Below are 19,111 nucleotides of genomic sequence, written 5' to 3'. Positions count from 1 at the left end.
ATAGGATTGTTGCGAGGATTAAGGGAGATCCTGGTTGTGAAAAAACTATACAGGCATTGAACGTTTTATTACCCATTTTAATAAGCGTTCATTAATTAGTGCCTGCTTGTTACTTAGCTCTCTGCTAGTCCGTGTTGAGAGTATAAAGAAGGCATCTGGTTCAGCCCTGGAGGAGCTTAAGACCTAATTGGAAAGTTAAACACACACATATACACAAAAAGCTAAACAATAAGAATTTAAATAGCTAATAAAATATATCATCAATTAGTAGATAATTAAGTGCCAGATGAGTGGCACAGACAGCAAGCACGCCAGGATTCAGAGGTAAGAAAGAACACAGGGGATAATAATAATAATAATGACCACTTTGAGCACTCTCTGTGCCAGGCACATGCATTGTCTCATTTAATTTACCCATCGACCATATGAAGTACAGATCCTTATTACATCCATTTGGCAGAAGAGGAAACTGAAACTTCAGAGAGGTGAAGAAGCTTGCCCTAGGTCACACATCTAGCAAGTGTGGTACTGCTGTTCCTTAGACCCAAGCAGTCATGCCCCAGAGACCACCACATGCTGAAGCACCATGCTCTACTCAGATGGAGGGAGGGGCAGGGCGGTGCTGTGTCCTGAGCTGGATGGTACAGGAGGGAGCCTAATGAGTACAGATGGGACAGAGAAGGGTGTGTTGGTGCAGGGGGAAGATTCCAGGCTGGCTGGATGGCTGGTCCTCAGGGACAGTGGAAAGCAAGTCTTGACAGTAAGACTGAAGGAGAGCGGCCAGGCATGGTGGCTCACGCCTGTAATCCCAACACTTTGGGAGGCCGAGGTGGGTGGATCATTTGAGGCCAGCAGTTCAAGACCAGCCTGGGCAACATTGTGAAACCCTGTCTCTACCAAAAAAACAAAAATTAGCCAGGCGTGGTGGTGGGCGCCTGTAATCCCAGCTACTCAGGAGGCCGAGGCAGGAGAATCGCTTGAACCTGGGAGGCAGAGGTTGCAATGAGCGAGATCATGCCACTACACTCCAGCCTGGGTGACAGAGTAGGTGACACTCCATCCCAAAAAAAAAAAAAAAAACAGATTGAAGGAGAGAAGCTAAGGCACATGAAATGCTTTTTGGCAGAAAATGAATTGTCCATGAGGGTTTGGAGCAATGTGGGATCCAATCAAAGCAGTGTTTGGGAAGGTAGGACTAGGGGAGGCTACCGTAGGAGGATTTCAGATGGGTACTGAGGAGAACTGAGGTTGAGGCAGAAGCATTTCGGGGAAGATGGAATGCCATCCTTCCTAAAAAGCCCTTATTCCCCTATTTTTTATCTTTGTGACATTTTGGGTTAATCTACATTTGGTTCCCATGACTGCCAGCCTCATTCTGGCATGTTTACTAACTCCTTTCATACCTGGGTTCTGCAGGAAGTAACTCATTTGCTCCTTCCATAAATGCTTGTGGATCTCCTATTTCAAAGGGAGAATCAGTCAACACAGTCTGGGTGCTAATTATGATTAAGGGGGAAAGAGGTCAAAGATGATGCTAGTGGTCAGAGCTGATCCCCACCAGATCCCCCCAATCCCTGCCCACAGCCTGGCAGACCCACCCTCCCAACACCAGCCAGCTCCCCGGGCCACTGTTGCCACTTCTCACTGCACACCCCCACCCCCGCTGAAGGGGCTGGTCGCCCTTTTCTTCTGAAGCAGCAGGGCAGGGAGACTGAGAACATGATAAAGCCTTTGGCTGTTCAAGTAAAACGTTGTGAATATGAGAGTGTGGTCAAAGAGCTGGTAGGAGTCACTGCAGGGCAGCATGTTCAGTTACAAAGGTGGGGACTAAGAAAGTCAAATCTTTAAAAATGTATTTATATAACCTATATATTAATTTTTTTTGAGACAGGGTCTTGCTCTCCCAGGCTGGAGTACAGTGGTGCTGTCACAGGTCACTGCAGCCTCCATCTCCTGGGCTCAAGCTGTCCTCCTACCTCAGCCTCCTGAGTAGCTGGGACTACAGGTGTGCATCACCGCTCCCAGCTAATTTTTTTCATTTTTTGTAGAGATAGGGTCGCACTATGTTGCTCAAGCTGGTCTCAAACTCCTGACCTCAAGCAATTCTCCCACCTCAGCCTCCCAAAGTGCTGAGATAACAGCTATGAGCCACCACACCTGGCCGAACCTATATTTACTGAATGCAGTTGATGCATATGGTAGACTATGTAGGCAATAAAAGTAAGATGACATCATTTGTGTCCTTATTAATGCCTTGATTAACAGAAAAGGTGAGGGGAAATGAAGGGAAAAAGTAGGGATAGAGACAGAAAAAGAAGAGAAAAGAAGAATAAACACTAAGCCCAGAGACATGAAGCATATTGGCCAAGGTCAAGGTTTGGGAAAGTGCAGTGCAGTGAGTAGGGAAAACCTACCTCTTCCCTGGTACTCACACAAGACCCCAAATGCTTCAGGCCATGACTTTCCCAAGGAAATGTCCCCTGGAGATGTTTCTGTGCCATTGATTGCATTCCACAAACATTTTTGAGCACCCCAAGGTACCAGTTTCTTAAGCTCTTAAGCTCTGCTAAGAAGAAGCAGAGTTGATTGTTTCCTAAGGCAGTCGATCTTGACAGTGTCCTTTGATGCCTTAGACACCTTCATCAGACATACTGGGTGTCATCCAGGCTTGTGGGAGGGAAGGGCTAGAAGGGAAAAAATTCTGTACATTCTCAAACCAGATGGAGATAAAAATCATTTTCTCACCGGGCTTTGGTAAGAGGTAAGGTAGTGTTGTAAGCTACCTAGAATTGTGTCCAGGACACAGTAGGCACTCAGTAAAACCAAGTGTGATTCTCTCACTCAGTGCTGACATGACTGCTTCTCTTTACTGCATTGATCAGTTTTTCAGCTGAAGTCGTTACCCGGTTGGGTTGGTATTCAGCCAGGCTGTTTGGTGCTGGAGTCCCACACAAGTACCCATCATAGGAACCCACAGACACAACTAAGAAGTAATCACCACTGGACCTGTTTAGAAGCCACCTGAACAGCCAGGCTATGGCAAATCAGTTGACGTTGTTGGTTGTGAGTGACCAGAACTAGCTTTGATTAACTTAAGCAGAAAAGGAATGTATCAGAAGGATATCAGGAAGTTCACAGAATCAGTGGGAAGACTGGAGACCTAGACTTGGGAAATGGACAGGAACTGTCAGCAGCTGGGAAATGGAAATGCGGTTGGCCATGCTACCATACCAGCCGAGTTAGGCCACTGCCTGAGTGGCTGCCATGATCACAGTGCACATGGCAGTGACTGTCCTCTCTGCCCTTCCTAGTCAATGCTATTGCACTGGGCTCACTGCTGCTACTGAGAAGAGTTTCCAAACTACCACAATCCTCTGCTCACCCCTTGAGTCTGAGACCCAGGTAGGGAGCATCCATTGGTTAGAGGGCAGAGAGAAGGAGGATGTGGCCTCTCCCACTTCAGTAATCAGACGCGGGCCCTGCTTTCCAACAAGGAAGAGGATTCAGATGTTAGGCAACCAAATGAGTAGGAAGAAATTAAATGTCCACCATGCAATACTTTACTGTAGCACTGAAGGTTAAAGGTATTACCACACTTGCCTCCAGGTGTCTTTTGGCCATTCTAAAATACCAAAGCCATGCCATAAGAATGTTTACCTGCTTCTGAGGCTATTTCAAAAACTATACTTAAGGCAAGTCTGTAATATAAGTTTCTAAAAACTGTTTTGGACCACTGTGATGGCATTTCTTTTTCTTTTTTTTTTTTTTTTTTTGAGATGGAGGGTGGTATTTCTTGTTGAAGAAGGCGAAGAATATGTCTGTCTGTAATTATAAAAATCCCCAATTTCACTGGTTTAAATGAATAGGGATTTTTCTAACAAAATAAAAGTTTTGGAGAAGGAGGATTGTTGGTGATGGCTCAGTGTCCCAATGACATCAGGATTAAGTTTCTTTCTTCTGTTTTCTAGGACTTTCCCTCATGGTCACAAGACGGCTACTACAGCTGTAGATATTATGTCCAAGCTCATGCAAGGAAGGAGGGGAAAGGGAAGGGTCTAACCATAGGCATCATCCCCTTTGATCATGAAAATAGAGTGCTTCTCAACACTCGCTTACTGCTTTGCCACCCCTGTACTTCCACTTGTTCCTCATTTGCCAAAATAGGTTGCATGGCCACCCAGCTACAGGGATGCAAGGGAAAGATGAAAACAGGATTGTCATGATTGGCCTATGCCAATCGCAAACCACTGCCTGGGCCTGGTACACTACTACAGTGTTCAAATGAGGAAGGTGGAAGGAGGTGGATATCAGATAATATATCTAAATTCTGGTATCAGATTTGACCATTGCAGGATTGGAAGTTAGACACACAAGCATGGAAGACAAGGGCTTTCCAAGGAGAGGAGACAGAAGGAAAACACAGGGCATGTGGGGAGAACGAAGAAATTCAATTTGGCTGATGTGTAAGTAGCTGCACTTTTGGTAAACTATCCTAGAGAAGTAAAATCACTAATTGCAAGGATATAGACATAAGAAATTTTATTAGCAAAAAAACCTGGTAACAATCTATGTGCCCACTAATAGGGGAATGGTTGAATAGGTGTAGTATATACATCTTATGAAACATTATGTAGCTGGCCGGCATGGTGGCCTGTAATCCCAACAGTTTGGGAGGCTAAGGCAGGTGGATCCCTTGAGCTCAGGAGTTCAAAACCAGCTGGGGCAACATGGAAAAACCCCGTCTCTACAAAAAATACAAAAATTAGCCAGGCGTGGTGGTGTGTACCTGTAGTCCCATCTACTTGAGGGGCTGAGGCGGGAGGATCGCTTGAGTCTGGAAGGTCAAGGCTGCAGTGAGCCATGTTTGTGCCACTGCACTCCAGCCTGGGCAACAAAGTGAGACCCTGTCTAAAATACATACATATATACATACATTAAAAATATATATAAAAATAAATTAAAATTACTATGTAGCTAAAAAATGAATATATTCATTCCATATCTATAGACCCATTTATTATTAAGAATGAATGAGCGAGTTGCAGAGACCCCTAATATAATCCTTTTTGTATAAATAGGCAATAACACAATAGCTCCACATATATGAATATAGTTTATTATGAGCATGGAGCATGGTGAAAGAGGTAGAAGTTATACCCCAGGTCCTTAACAATGGATGTCTTGGGAGACTGGGTGGGAAATGCAGAGGAGGTGAGGAAGATCACTAATGTTTTTCTTTGTATATCTTTGAGTGTTTTCCTGGTTGAGGTGAATATGTGTTTCTTTCATAATTTTGGAATGCATCTTAAAGCTTTACAAAAGTAGTTTGGAAGTGGGTTATGAAGAGTCAAGTGTTACATTGTATCATAGGGAGCCACTGAAGAGTTTTGAGTAAGGGAATGATGTGGTCAGGAAAATTAACCCAGCAGGAGTATGTATAATGGATTAGAGGCAGGAGAGGTGGAGGATGGGCAGAACAATTAGAAGGTTCTTGTAGCAGCAGTTCAGTCAGAAACTAGTAAGAACTGAACTGTGATAGCAATAATATGTGAAGAAAGGAAGAGGAAAGGGGGTGCAGGCTAGAGCCTTGAGACATACATGCCCAACACTGGGAGATGGTCGTGGGTGGCATGGTTTTCCATTAAATTGTGTCAACCAACACATCTTGCATCTTGAAACCCTGAATAAATGGCTGTAATCCATGCATATTCCTCTTCTCCAACCTCCTCCAGCATCCCCTTATTTGACATTTACAATAAAGGCATTCAAAATAACGTATGTTTTCATGAGATTTGTATCATCGCCCTCATTAAGTTGAGGACATCTTGGAATGTGAGACCATGGAGAATACTTACTGGTGGCCCCAAAAAGGGCAGTTTCATTCGTTCATCATAGTTGGTGGTTTATACAAATGTTCCTTCTTCATTTGTTCCTTGAAGGAACGGCTCTAGTCCCTACCCCCTGGGAGTTTACTATCCAGTGAAGCGGACAGACTCTCAACAGGAAATTCTATTATAAGTGAGGGTAATGGGAGGCGGGAGGATGCAGGAAAGTGATGTGTGAGCTGAGACCTGAAGGAAGAGTATGCGCAAGCCAGGTGAAGAGAAGGACAGGTCATTCCAGAGAGACAGAGAAAAGCAGGAGCAAAGCCCTTGAGGTGGGGAGTAGCATGGCACATTTGAGGAACTAAAAGGAAGCCTTGGGTAGCAGGAGTTCCGGGTGAGGGGGTGTGGAGGCAGACAAAGGCAGAAAGTCAAGCTGGGGCAGAGCCAGTGTAGACCCGCCAGCCAGGGGAGGCAAGCTCAACTTGTTCTCAAGAACAATGGGAACCCGGATGCCTTTAAGCAGAAGAGAAACATGGTTGGATTTGCTTTTTAAAGAAAGAGCACGCTGGCTTGGGCTGGGACTACAGGGAAACAGCAAGGAATGCTCAATGGTCCGGTTTTCCCATTAGGCTGGGAGCTGGCCAGGGGCTGAGATGACCCCATGCCATTTATACTGTTCTCCTCTGTGCAGATCCCCCTCCTGCTCTGCACTGGCTTCAGCTGCAAATGGTTGTGGTTAACAGGCTGGTACTCCCCCATCAGAAAAGTAGAATTCTCCCTCCAATACTCCCCCAGAGTAAGGAGTTGGCATGCCCCAGATCTGAAGGAAAGAAGGGATGAGGATGGGATGTGGGTGAGGCAAGGCAGATTTCTTCTCTCTGTGCCTCAATTTCTTTATCTATGAAATGGGGCATTCATGGTACCTACCTCAGAGAGTCGCTGTGGGCGAGGACATAATTCATACAAAATTTTTAAATGGCACCTGGCACAAAATGAACAATCAAAAAGTGTTAGTTTTTGCTTTTGTTCTTCCTGAAAGATAGGTGGGACCCTATGAGCACGGACTATATTCCCCACTGTCCGAGAGGACGGCTGATCACATCCGCAGAGAGAGCGTGAGGACCCCTGGGCCAGGCAGGTGTCAGGAGTACCAAATGACCTAAGTTTCAACAAATCTCACGTGCAAGTTTGGGCCTGGGATCCTAGTCTGCAGATGCTTCTGTTCCTATGACTTAAAAAGAGAGTACCCCCAGGTGAGGAAAAGGGAGCCGCCCTCTGCCCTCCCGCGAAACCCGGTTCAGCCCGAGGCCTCCGGGGTTGGGGGCGCGATTAGGGGGGCCGTGGCCTGAGATCCAGCTCCGAGTCGGTGGGGGCGGAGCCTGGCCTGGAGCAGGCGGGCCCGCGCGGCGGAGGGGCGGGACCGGCGCGGCAGCCCGCAGCCCCACCCCCAACGGAAGTGCCGCCGGGCCCGCCCCTCCCTCCCGAGGCCCGTTCCCCTCGCCCCTCCCTCGGCCCACTCTTCCTGGCTCAATTTCGGCTCCCGGAGCTGGTTCTGCCAGGGCCCCAGCACCGGTCCAGAGAGGAGGCCCCGGGTCCGCGCGTCTGGTTGTGTCGGGCGGTGCTCTCTGTCCTTCTCACTCCCCAGCCCTCCCTTCCATTTCTCGGTTACCTGCGCGGCTGCAGGCGCCGCCGGGGACTGCACAGGTAAAGTCTCGGCAAGTGAGGGCGCAGGTGTGGGCGCCTCCTGGGCCAGGCGGGCAGGGGAGAGGCCGACGGCACGTGCCTGGCTCTTAAAAGATTTTTTTTTTTTTTTTTTAACAGGGATTGTATTGACAGTGGGGGCTTGGGGAGGGCAGACACGGACCCTGGGAGCGCTGCAGGGCACTGGGGAGAGAGGGGCGGGACTGAAGCCCCGGAGATTGGGGGCCGGTTCCTTTACGGCCCCGCAGCTTGCGCAGGCTCCGTGGTGCCTGGGAGGTGGTGCGCCGGTTGGGTGGGGGCGGGTCCAGGCCGCGGCGTCGGAGAATTGTCCCCCATCCAGTCCCCGCGATGGCTGGGTTTTGACAGCCTCCCCTCCCGAGCGCGCACATTCCCAGGTTTGCAGAATGAAAATCAATAAAATCGATGCAGTGGCAAAGAACGCGAAACATGTTGGGTTATTATTATTATTTGTGTTTGTTAAATTTTTTTTCTTTAAACTTTTTTCTTATAAAAGGTGGTTTCAGCTTGGATAATGGCCTGAGAGAGGGACGAAAAACGCCCCCTGGTTTCCCAGCAGGGTCCGGGGACCCGTCTTAGGTCCCAAGCCTCGAAAAACGTCCCAGGGCGGCTGTGCGGGGTCTGGCGGCGGGAGAGAAGCCCGGGGGCACGCTCGGTTTCCGGATACGGCTATTCACCGCACCTCACCCTCTGCCCTTTAGGGAGATGGCCCCCCTCCACCGATATTTCCCCGGTTCACCACCCCCGCGCCCCGGGAACCGCGCCTCCTCCCCTCCCCCGCGCTCTCCCCGGCGCTTTAAGTAATGATATTTGCATGCAGGGAGCGATTCATAAATATGTCAGGGCTGGTGAAATATAGGCAACATTTCAAACTTTCTATTTAAAAAACATGAATTATGGCCGCGGAAAATGTGTTCCCATTTAAAGGCGATACGAAGTATTTGGTGTCTCGTCCCCGGGCCCATCCATCACGCAGACAATAAAGAGAGTTTTTCGCCCTGACACCCGCGATTTATGGGCGCCCTTCTCTGCCCTCATCACTCACCCGCCGCGGCCGGCCTGGCGACAGGCCCCGCGGAGAGACGCGCGGCCGCCCCCGCGCGGGCCAGCGCGCGCACTTTGCGCCCTCGCTGGCCCCGCAAGATCTCGGCTCCCAGAGGGAAGCACCCGCTCCCAGGAGTTGGGGGATCGGTCTTGAGGGTCTGGGCAGCCGAGTGGGAGCAGAAACCACACTGGTCCTCCCACCCGCGCAGCCTCTCAGGGCTGGGGCCGAGCGCGCCGCGGCGGGGTTTTGCTAGCCTTTGCTGTGTCCTGGCCTCAACGGCGCCGCGCTGGGAAGTTTGCAGGGCAGGCGGCGGGAAGTTATTTAAGCACTGGCTGGAAGTGAGGACAGAGAACTGGTCAGGGGGTTACCCAGGCCAATTCTTGGGCCATTCCGCCCCAAGGAACATGGAGCTGTCCCCAAGCTTTCTTGAGCCCCGCCGGGCGGACGCTTCTCGGCTAATCTTTCTGCAACTTTCACAAAGCTGCCTCCTCCCCAGTTTGATCTCTGCAAACACATCCTGGGCGTCCGCGGCAGCTTGGAAACTATTTTTACCGTCTGGGGCCGAGGAGTTGCATTGAAATAAGGAAGGCGAGGCGCCTTCTCTAGCGTTTCACCCCGGGCCAGGCTGGGTCACCCAGTGGCCTCTTTGCTCCCCCGCCCCACCCTTCGTGCGCCTTCCAGAGCCGCCATCGAATCTCTCTTGCTAACTTGCAGCGCTCTGGGGGTTCTCCAGACACAGGCGCAGGAGGGAGCCTTCGTCGAGGAAAGTTCCGGCTACCTCTGTTGGGGAATTTGCTTTCATTTTTCACCGCGGGCGAACCTGGCCAGGCAGGTTTCCGAAGCACTGGCAGAGGTGGGGGCTGCCAGGCACTGCCAGGCAGCGAGAGGCCGCTCGACCTGGGGGCGCCGCTTGTCCAGCCTCCCTCGGAGGGCAGACTTGCAGCCACCCGGGCACTAGAAGCCACCTCGAGTCCTGCGTTGGGCCGAGGTGTCGGCGTACACGCGAGCCGGGAGCCGTTTCTTGCAGGATGCCTGCGAGCTGGATTTATTCGGATAAATGCAGTGCAAACGACAGCCAGAGAAATCCCGTCGATTCTAAAAATGACAAGGTTGAATTTATTAGACTGAGAGTCATGTGTAAGTGCAGGGAGATGAAAATTATACAAACAGCTCCACGTCCAGTGTGAACACCACTGATCGCTTCCAGCTTCTAGGGCATGTAATTAACACATCTGAATATTTAGATCTAGAGAGAAATATAAAAATACTCTTAAATTATCCGTGTGTGGACATATATTTCAGTTGAAAACATTCTAGAGCAAGTGTCCTTTACAGCCCCTGCTTGGGTGTCATCTGGGCTGGAGATAGAACTTATGTTCAAATAACCACCCAGAGAATATTATCTATAACCAGAGTGAGTCCCGCATCGCTGAGGGTTACGGTATCTACAGATCTTTAAATATCTGCAGCGTGGCAGAGGTGAAATAAATGTATTTAAGAAAAGCAGGCGCGAAGATAACCGAGCCACTGTGTCCAAACAATATTTCTGGGCATGGAAATAAATTTCCTACAAGGTCGGCGGTGGAGAGTGCAGACAAATGGAGAGGCTTTTGGAAACCCTGTGTGGGGGCCACCGGTCCTGGACCCCATGCACCATGCAAGTTGAAGTGGGCTCTATTGGATGTCCGTGGCCTCGGACTGCGGCGTGACTGCTGCGAGAGGCTCGGCCCTGACGCCCAATACTGCAGCGCTCTGGGGGTCCTCCGAGATACAGGCGCGGAGAGCCATCGCGGGGCACTGAACCCGACATATGAGGTGGCAGGCCTGGGCTCCCTCGGGCAGCCCTTTCGTCACAGACACTTCAGCTACCCCTCAATCCTGGCTCCACCTGGCTCCGGCAGTGGCCGTTTGGGTCTACAGATGTGGAGGAAGAGCGCAGAAAAAGGCGGGTCCGGCTCGATTCCGAGGCATCCCAAAGCAGGAAGCCGGAGGCCACTGGGAAGAAGGCCACGATTTTTGCGCCTTCTAGAAGCCAGGCCCCACCCAAACTCTTGGGACACTAACTTGAGGCCACAGAGGCAGTTATCTGGGTGTATTTACTTGTATCAGGCACCCACCCACACACACATAGTCACTACTGAGGCCTGGATGCCCCCTTGAGTCTTATCTACATATTTGAAAAGCCCGGGCAACGCCAACAGCGAGGTCGGCAACGTTACAGCTGTGAAATTCCAAGGCAAAATACTAATTCCAGAATAGGACAACTGTCCACCAGTCTCTCTCCCTCTTTTTCCTCTTCACCCCTCCAAACCCACCCAACCCTTAAACAGGCGCAGAGCTTCTCAGAGCCCCTGCTCGGAAAGAGATTATAGAGGACTTTGCCATGAGTTTCTGGGAACTGCACACTCCTGGGGCAACCCGGGAGAAATAACCCGGGCCCTGAGAACATCCTACTCCAGGCAGTGTGGCTGCGCAAGAAAGGTTTATACAGCACACCAAGAAGAGAGAGCCAGAATGGGAAATACTCCCTGGCAAGTTAAAAAAAAGGGAAAAGGAAATGAAGGAAAAAGATGGGGGAGCCCAGAAAGACGCGGGAGAGAAAACAAAAAGAAGGGAGGAAGAAAAGAAATGAGAGCCGAGGAGAGCGCAGGCCGTGGCGAGACCCCGGGCCGGGCCGCGGCTCCTGCACGCCAGGCTTCTCCCCTGCCCCGAGCAGCGGCGAGGGCCGCGCGGGACTGTCCCCTACTGGCCCCGCGAATCTGGGCCTTGCTCCCAGTCGGGTGGGGCGGACCTGGGTGCAGAGGCCTCCGCGCGCGCTTTCTCTCCCCACTCCCAGGGACCGCGAGGCGGGCAGGACAGGGGTGGGGAGGCCCCCGGGGGCGCGCGCCAGTCCGGGACTGTTTGGGTGCTCTGGGCCAGGCTTTCCAGCTCGCCGGGCCTGACCTGTCAGGCGGATTATCTTCGAGGGAGATTAATAGGGGAGGCGGGCTGCAATAATAATCGTTTTGTTTGATGTGACAACTCTGATAGGCGTTGATTTACTTACAAACTGATAGGCTTTTAATTGAGCGCCTCCGCCGAGCCCGAGATGAAAGGGAAGCGGCGGTGAAAGGCGGCCCGCCTACCCTCCGGCCTCAATACTGATTAGCCATCTCGACAGTGAATAGTTCAAGGCATTTTCAAACTTTTTTCCTCAGCTCTTTCCCCTTCCTTCTCCTCCTCCCACCCCCTCCTCCAATATCTGCCTTGCCCACTCCTTTTTTAGAGAAAACAAATCATTTCCATTGTTTGCAAATAAAATCCGCAGGACATCCACGCCAACCGCTGCTGGGGGTTGGAGGCTTTAGGCCTGGCGCAGAGTAATTAATGGCCCCCACTCCCGGGCCCGCGCCGGCCTTCGGGGGTTTAGCCTCCTGCGCTAGGTGCGCAGGCTCGGACGCTGGCGCCTCCCAAAAGCCCCGGGCGCGCAGGCCCCCAGGCGCCCCCATGCGCTCGGACCCTCGGAGTGGAGTTTTGAGAAAAGCGAACGCACGCTGACCACGACCCGCACCCACGCAGCACAGCGCAGCCCCACGAGCGTGTGCGGCTACACTGGGGGACGCAGGAGCCACTCCACGGCCCCCCCAGGCTTCAGGTGCTGAGGCTGCCTCCCCTGAGCCGCCGGCGTAATAAGCTGCTGGAATTAGAGGAGAGGGGGAAGAGCTGAGTCTGGAGGCTGGGGAGGGACGCTCTTGGCTGCGTCCCCCCCGGCCCTGCCGCAGGCCCCAGAATTTCAGTGCCCGGGCCTCGCGGGGAGGCCGCGGCGATAGCGGCCCAAAGGTGGGCTCGCGGCGTTAGGAGCACTACCATTGGTTGGGTCGACACCTAGACGGCCGCGCACTCAGTAACCAGGCACACATGGACACACCCGAAGGATAAGAGTGCTTCACAGACGCGCTGCCCCGCAGAGACAGCGTAGGACTGTCCCGCCCTCCGAAACGCGCACCTGGGACTCGCTCCCCGGAGACCAGACAACCGCCTCCCTCAGCGTGGGGCCTCGCCACCCGCTCGCCGACTCACCTCCCTCAGATGTCGCACGGACACTACAAACCCCCTTGAATGCAGGTGTGCTCTTACACGCTCACACTGACAAACACCAGCCCCAAGCACACACCGCCTCACTCCCCTCTTCTCTCCAAATGAGCTTCAGTCAAGTTACCATTTCATAAAGTTTACCAACCCAAAGAATCAAGGGATAAAATCCAAACGCAGAAAAAGAATGCCTAGGAGCAAATTCTAAAACTCACCCCGGAAAGTTCTCGGTACCCGTGCGGAGTGGGAGACAGAGAAAGAAGCCGGGGAGGGGAGTCAGGTGGGGGAGGGGAGTGAGATGGGCCAAGAGGAGAGGGCGAGCATACCGAGGGCAGTTCCAGACCCGACCCCCGCGCGCACCCGGCTCAGCCCCAGGTGCGCGCCGGTCGAAACCGGGTCTCCAGGCTCGGCCCCCGCCCCCCACGCGGGCACAGACTGGCTCCCGACTCCCAGAGCTCCCAGCCCCACCATTTATCAAAAGGACTTGACAACAAAAGAAGAGCCGGGGCGGAAAAGCGGAGGAGGGGAGATTCAAAGTCTTCTAAGTCGTTCCGAGGAAGGGGGTGTGTCCTCCTCCCCACCCCCTCTAATTTCTGCGAGTTTCTGGAGGAGACCCTCGAACCCGCTCCGGACGCTATCAGAGCCCCGATAACTCACGCAGCGCCACAGGCATGCATACACACTGAGCATCCAGGTCCAGGTACCCGGTGGCACGCACAGCGCCTCCCCTTTTCTTCCCAAACAACCCGAGTGACGGTGCAAATCGAGGGGAACGCGGCAGTCCCGCTCCGCTTCCCTGGAAGAACCCGCGTTCCCACAGGCAGCCGCCCCCTCCCTCTCTCGCTCCTTCCCTCGGCTCTCCTAGCGCAGCTCATTCCGACTCGGCGTTCCAATAAATTCGAGAGAGCAGCCCCGAGTTACCCTGGCTCCCCAGCCTGCGGGGATGGCGGCAGGTGGGAGAAGGTCGGGGAGGGGGCATGAGTGAGCCTGAGATGTTTCTTCCCCCATACACCCATGGCCAGGCCTCTTCTTCGCAGCCTCTTAGCCCTGCTTACGACCCGAGGGGGTCAAAGAATTGAGGCGAGGTTTACCCCACCATTGACCTCCAGGACTAGAAGTTTCTTGGTGGTGTGGCTCTTAGAAGTCTCCGAGTTTGGGGTTAGGGAACTACAGAGGGTGGCAGCCTGACCTCCGCATGCAACACGCCCCGCGAGGACTCGCGGCGGCGGGGTGGGGTGGCGGGAAATCTCCCGTGTTAGACGTTGCCGCCGCTGGTCTCGGGTACCCGGAGCCGCGCCCGAACTCCGCGACCCCAACAGACCGAAGCTCCCAGAGGTGGAAGGGCGTCTCTCCGACACCGAGAGGGCAGGCGCACACTCCAGGCCTGCGCGCCCCTCTCGGCGCCCTGGGCGCACCTGCGCACTTTACTCTCGCTATTCATTTTCCTGACACCGTGCGTCTCTTTCCCCTCTTTCATTCTTTTTCTTAGAGCCCCCACCCCTCCCCACCCCCATCCCAGGAGGCCGCTCCTCTTTTCCCCTCCTCCAGTTCCCTCTCAATCTCCTCCTTCCTCTCCGTCTCTCTCTCCCTCTCTCTTTTTCCCTTCAAGTCGCACCCGCCTTGTAATCAGCAACAAAAGCTGACATAAATCACGGGAGGATTGACAAGAGCTGACAAATAACTGATTGATTGCGGTCGAGGAACATTGACAATTGATGGAGGGGTGGAGATGCCCAAAGAAGGGGGGGAGGGAGGAAAAGAGGGTGGGAGAGTAAGAATGGGGGGTTGGGGGACAGACTGAGGGTGAAACAGAGGAAACATGTGACCCCCGCTGCTGCCCCAATCTACGCGTCCCCGGGCGTCACGTGGCCGGGAAGGGCGGAGAGCCCAGCGCTCCTCGCGTTGTTGAGCCGCCGCCGCTGCGACTGCCCATCTAGCTTCTGGTTTCTCCGCCGCGGAATCTGAGGAAATTAGAGCGGGCGGGCGGGCTTCTTCCAGCTCCGGCTCCCCACCTTGCCTTCTTACCCTGGTGGCTGCGCTGCGCCGCGCGGGATCGATTACTGCGAAGGAAAAAACACTGGGTGTGTAGGTTCCCTTCGCCCCTGGAGTTGACAGTCCGGCCGGTGTCCACACTCCCACCGGTGCTCCTTCTGGACACCCCCGCAGTCTGTTCCTCACGCGCACCCCCCTTCAAAAGAAGGTTTCAGTTTATTTTCGAGCTGGGGAAAGGAAGAATGACGAGGAGGAAAAAAGAGGGAGGCGGCGGATGGCAAACGTAGAATAAATGTCCATCTCGTCCTCCCAGCGAAATCGAGGGAGGGGACACACAGGGGGGCGGCGAAGAGGGAGCTGCCCATTAAAACCAGCACTGAGAGTCCTGGCGGCGGCGGCGGCGGCGCGGGACGCGTCACATCCCCTTGACCCTCCAATCACCTCGGGCTCCCATTTGATTGGAAGGCGGCAAAGGCTTTAATCTCCCCCTTGGTGCAGCTGCTTTTGAAGTGAGTTTCCTCGCCAGAGCCCCGGCTGGACACGCAGCGGCTCGCATCGCAGAGCGCAGCGCCGGCGCGGGGCCGCGAGAACGCAGCGCAGGGGAGCAGCCCGAGGCGGACACCGCGAGCCGCCCGGCACTCCCGCAGTCCAGCCGGCTCCTCCAGCCCGGCCACGGCTCCGCTGCGGGCCACCCAGGATTACTCGCGTCTGGCTCCAGGCGCCGAGAAGGCGCGCTGGGCGCCCGTGGCCGCCGCGCCAGCTCCTCCTCCTCCCGCTGCTCCTGCTCCCGGGGCGAGCGCGCAGCCCCGAGCCCGCCCCGCGCCTCCCGGAGCCCTCCCCCCCGCTGCTCCCATGCGCGCGGGTGGGTCATGAGCACAGCGCCCTCGCTTTCTGCCCTAAGAAGCAGTAAGCACAGCGGCGGCGGCGGCGGCGGAGGCGGCGGTGCAGACCCTGCCTGGACCAGCGCGCTCTCTGGAAATAGCTCCGGCCCCGGCCCAGGCTCGTCCCCGGCCGGCAGCACCAAGCCTTTTGTGCACGCCGTGCCCCCCTCTGACCCCCTGCGCCAGGCCAACCGCCTGCCAGTCAAGGTGCTGAAGATGCTGACGGCACGAACTGGCCACATTTTGCACCCCGAGTACCTGCAGCCCCTGCCTTCCACGCCGGTCAGCCCCATCGAGGTAAGGACCCTCTCTCTGGATCGCACTGGGACCACTACCCTGGCTGCCACCCTAGGGCTTTCTTTTTCTCGGGATCTGGGCGGAGGTGGGGGGGTCGGAGTGATTCAGCTCCCGAATGGGGGAAGAGGCTACTGCTTCCGTACCTCAAAACTAGGGCGGAAAAGGGGGAGGAAGTGGAATGGGGCGTGCATGCTAGGGAGCAAGGCTGCCAATACTTGTTTCTCCTTTCGATATGAAAGCCCCTACCCCGACCCAGGCCCCTTCACTCGGCACCGAAGGCAGGCGGAGGTCTGAAATACGGTTCCAAAGTCGCCGTCCTTCGTATCCGCAGAAGCCAGTGTGTGCACACAGCCTCTGAGGCGCCAGCCGCCCGAGCCCTTACTCTGAAGAATTAAGGAGTGTTTGTGGGGAGGGGGTACAGTTCTGGGTCTAGGAACCGAAAACCAAAACATTTTGCTCTTTAAAAATCTAGTTAGCGCTCAGAGAGGGCAGGAAAGATGCTGCTGGGGGTGTTGGTTGGGCGGGGGGAGCAATCTGCTGCCTTTCCCAACGGCGAGAATGTTTGTGAGTGGGTGTTGAAGAGGGGGTGCCGCCTAGAATTGCGCCTTGGGGCTGGGAGGATCTTCGTGGGCTGTTGCGGAGAGGCATTTGAACCCCAGAAGCCAGGATTCTAAAGGGTTTCCACTTCTTTCTCTGTGTGACCCTCCCCCCCCATCGTCTGACCCCGCAGCTCGATGCCAAGAAGAGCCCGCTGGCGCTGTTGGCGCAAACATGTTCGCAGATCGGGAAGCCCGACCCCTCGCCCTCCTCCAAACTCTCCTCGGTTGCCTCCAACGGGGGCGGCGCGGGCGGTGCCGGCGGCGGTGCTGTGGGCGACAAGGACACCAAATCGGGCCCCCTGAAGCTGAGCGACATCGGCGTGGAGGACAAGTCGAGTTTCAAGCCGTACTCCAAACCCGGCTCGGATAAGAAGGAGCCGGGAGGCGGCGGTGGAGGCGGTGGCGGTGGCGGTGGCGGGGGCGGCGGCGGCGGGGGTGTTTCGTCGGAGAAGTCGGGATTCCGGGTACCGAGCGCCACCTGCCAGCCATTCACGCCCAGGACAGGCAGCCCGAGCTCCAGCGCCTCGGCCTGCTCGCCGGGAGGTATGCTGTCCTCGGCCGGGGGTGCCCCGGAGGGCAAGGACGACAAGAAAGACACCGACGTGGGCGGCGGCGGCAAGGGCACCGGGGGCGCCTCGGCCGAAGGGGGACCCACGGGGCTGGCACACGGCCGGATTAGCTGCGGCGGCGGGATTAATGTGGATGTGAACCAGCATCCGGATGGGGGCCCGGGAGGCAAGGCTCTGGGCTCGGACTGCGGCGGTTCATCGGGCTCCAGCTCCGGCTCCGGCCCCAGCGCGCCCACCTCCTCCTCAGTGCTGGGCTCTGGGCTGGTGGCTCCCGTGTCACCCTACAAGCCGGGCCAGACAGTGTTCCCTCTGCCTCCCGCGGGCATGACCTACCCAGGCAGCCTGGCCGGGGCCTACGCCGGCTACCCGCCCCAGTTCCTGCCACACGGCGTGGCACTTGACCCCACCAAGCCGGGCAGCCTGGTGGGGGCGCAGCTGGCGGCGGCCGCGGCCGGGTCTCTGGGCTGCAGTAAGCCGGCCGGCTCCAGCCCTTTGGCCGGAGCGTCTCCGCCGTCCGTGATGACAGCCAGTTTGTGCCGGGACCCTTACTGCCTCAGCTACCACTGCGCTAGCCACCTGGCAGGGGCGGCGGCCGCCAGCGCTTCTTGCGCACATGATCCGGCTGCTGCGGCTGCGGCGCTGAAGTCCGGATACCCGCTGGTGTACCCCACGCACCCGCTGCACGGTGTGCACTCCTCGCTAACGGCCGCCGCGGCTGCTGGCGCCACACCGCCCTCCCTGGCCGGCCACCCCCTCTACCCCTACGGCTTTATGCTCCCTAACGACCCACTCCCCCACATCTGCAACTGGGTGTCGGCCAACGGGCCGTGCGACAAGCGCTTCGCCACGTCCGAAGAGCTGCTGAGCCACTTGCGGACCCATACGGCATTTCCCGGGACAGACAAACTGCTGTCGGGCTACCCCAGCTCGTCGTCTCTGGCCAGCGCCGCCGCGGCCGCCATGGCTTGCCACATGCACATCCCCACCTCGGGCGCACCGGGCAGCCCTGGGACGCTGGCGCTGCGCAGCCCCCACCACGCGCTGGGACTCAGCAGCCGCTACCACCCCTACTCCAAGAGCCCGCTTCCCACGCCTGGCGCCCCCGTGCCGGTGCCCGCCGCCACCGGACCGTACTACTCCCCCTACGCCCTCTACGGACAGAGACTGACCACCGCCTCGGCGCTGGGGTATCAGTGAGGGCGGCCGGGAGGGCGAGCGAGGGAGAGGAGGGAGAGGGGGAGGGGAGGAGCCCAGGGAGAGGCGGGATCACGGCCCAGGCTGCTGACACCCGCGCGTGGGGAGGACTCGGGCCACGAAAGGAAAGAAATGTATACCGTATCTATCTACCCGACAGCAGCGACCGAGACCCGGTGGGACACTCCCCTTCTCCCCACTTTCACCTCCCCACCCAAACTTTATAAAAGTTGAAAAAATATCATTTGACTTTTTATAGAAAAAAAAAGGAAAAAATAATTGAGAAAGTGTTCATCTGAGGACTGCATCGGTGGACACTGGTATTTATTTATGTTAGCTCCAAGCGGACCGGTGGTTCAAAAGTGCATTATTTAGTTTGAGCTCTGTAGGTAAAAAGGAGGTGGGAAAAATTTTAAAACTTGAGGGTAAAAATGTGGAAAACAAACCCTCCCATCCCTTGTAGATTATAAATAAAAGCAAAACCGCCACAGAACTAGAGGTCTTCTCTTTAATGTTACTTTAAAATTGCTATGATTGTATTGTACGTTATTTAATGTCTGATTGAAACACAAATTTACATGCATGTTTGTTACAAAAAAATGAAAAAAAAAAGTCACAATTTGTCAGCTCTGATTTCAAATTGCAATTATTTTTAAGGTGTATACCATCGAAGAGAATGGGTATTTTTTTGTATGTATTCTGGAAGAAAACAACAAAAAAAAGAAAAAGAAAAAATTCTATTCCAAAACCTCATTTGCCTTATTTTGTTCTTTAAAAGGAACACTTAACTATTTTTAATTTTTAAGTCCACCCGCTGAGAAGGGGACAAGGTTTACGTCATGTACTAAAATAATAGACAATGTATCGCTTTAAAGATTAAAATTCCGTATATTTGATGTATTAAAGGGTTTTACTTCTT

The 19,111-nt window shown here is 54.8% G+C and overlaps 1 protein-coding gene across 1 annotated transcript; it reads left to right on the top strand.

Moving 5' to 3' along the window:
• The first annotated feature begins 14,327 nt into the window (after positions 1 to 14,327).
• Positions 14,328 to 19,111, top strand: ZNF503 (zinc finger protein 503). The gene is made up of 2 exons (XM_003813014.6): positions 14,328 to 15,830; positions 16,561 to 19,111. The coding sequence occupies exons 1-2, from the start codon at positions 15,522 to 15,524 to the stop codon at positions 18,193 to 18,195; spliced, it is 1,944 nt and encodes a 647-aa protein (XP_003813062.3). The 5' UTR covers positions 14,328 to 15,521; the 3' UTR covers positions 18,196 to 19,111.

This window comes from Pan paniscus, chromosome 8, assembly GCF_029289425.2.
Source record: "Pan paniscus chromosome 8, NHGRI_mPanPan1-v2.0_pri, whole genome shotgun sequence".
NCBI classification, from domain to species: Eukaryota; Metazoa; Chordata; class Mammalia; order Primates; family Hominidae; genus Pan; species Pan paniscus.
Note: the sequence above shows the minus strand (reverse complement) of the source record. Positions and strands in the feature narration are given on the sequence as shown.

Bases quoted from the DNA above. Each gene is read 5' to 3' on its own strand.
- ZNF503 (XM_003813014.6), top strand. From the start codon at position 15,522: ATGAGCACAGCGCCCTCGCTTTCTGCCCTAAGAAGCAGTAAGCACAGC. The intron at 15,831-16,560 runs GTAAGGACCCTC...CTGACCCCGCAG, and splicing joins CGCCGGTCAGCCCCATCGAG to CTCGATGCCAAGAAGAGCCC.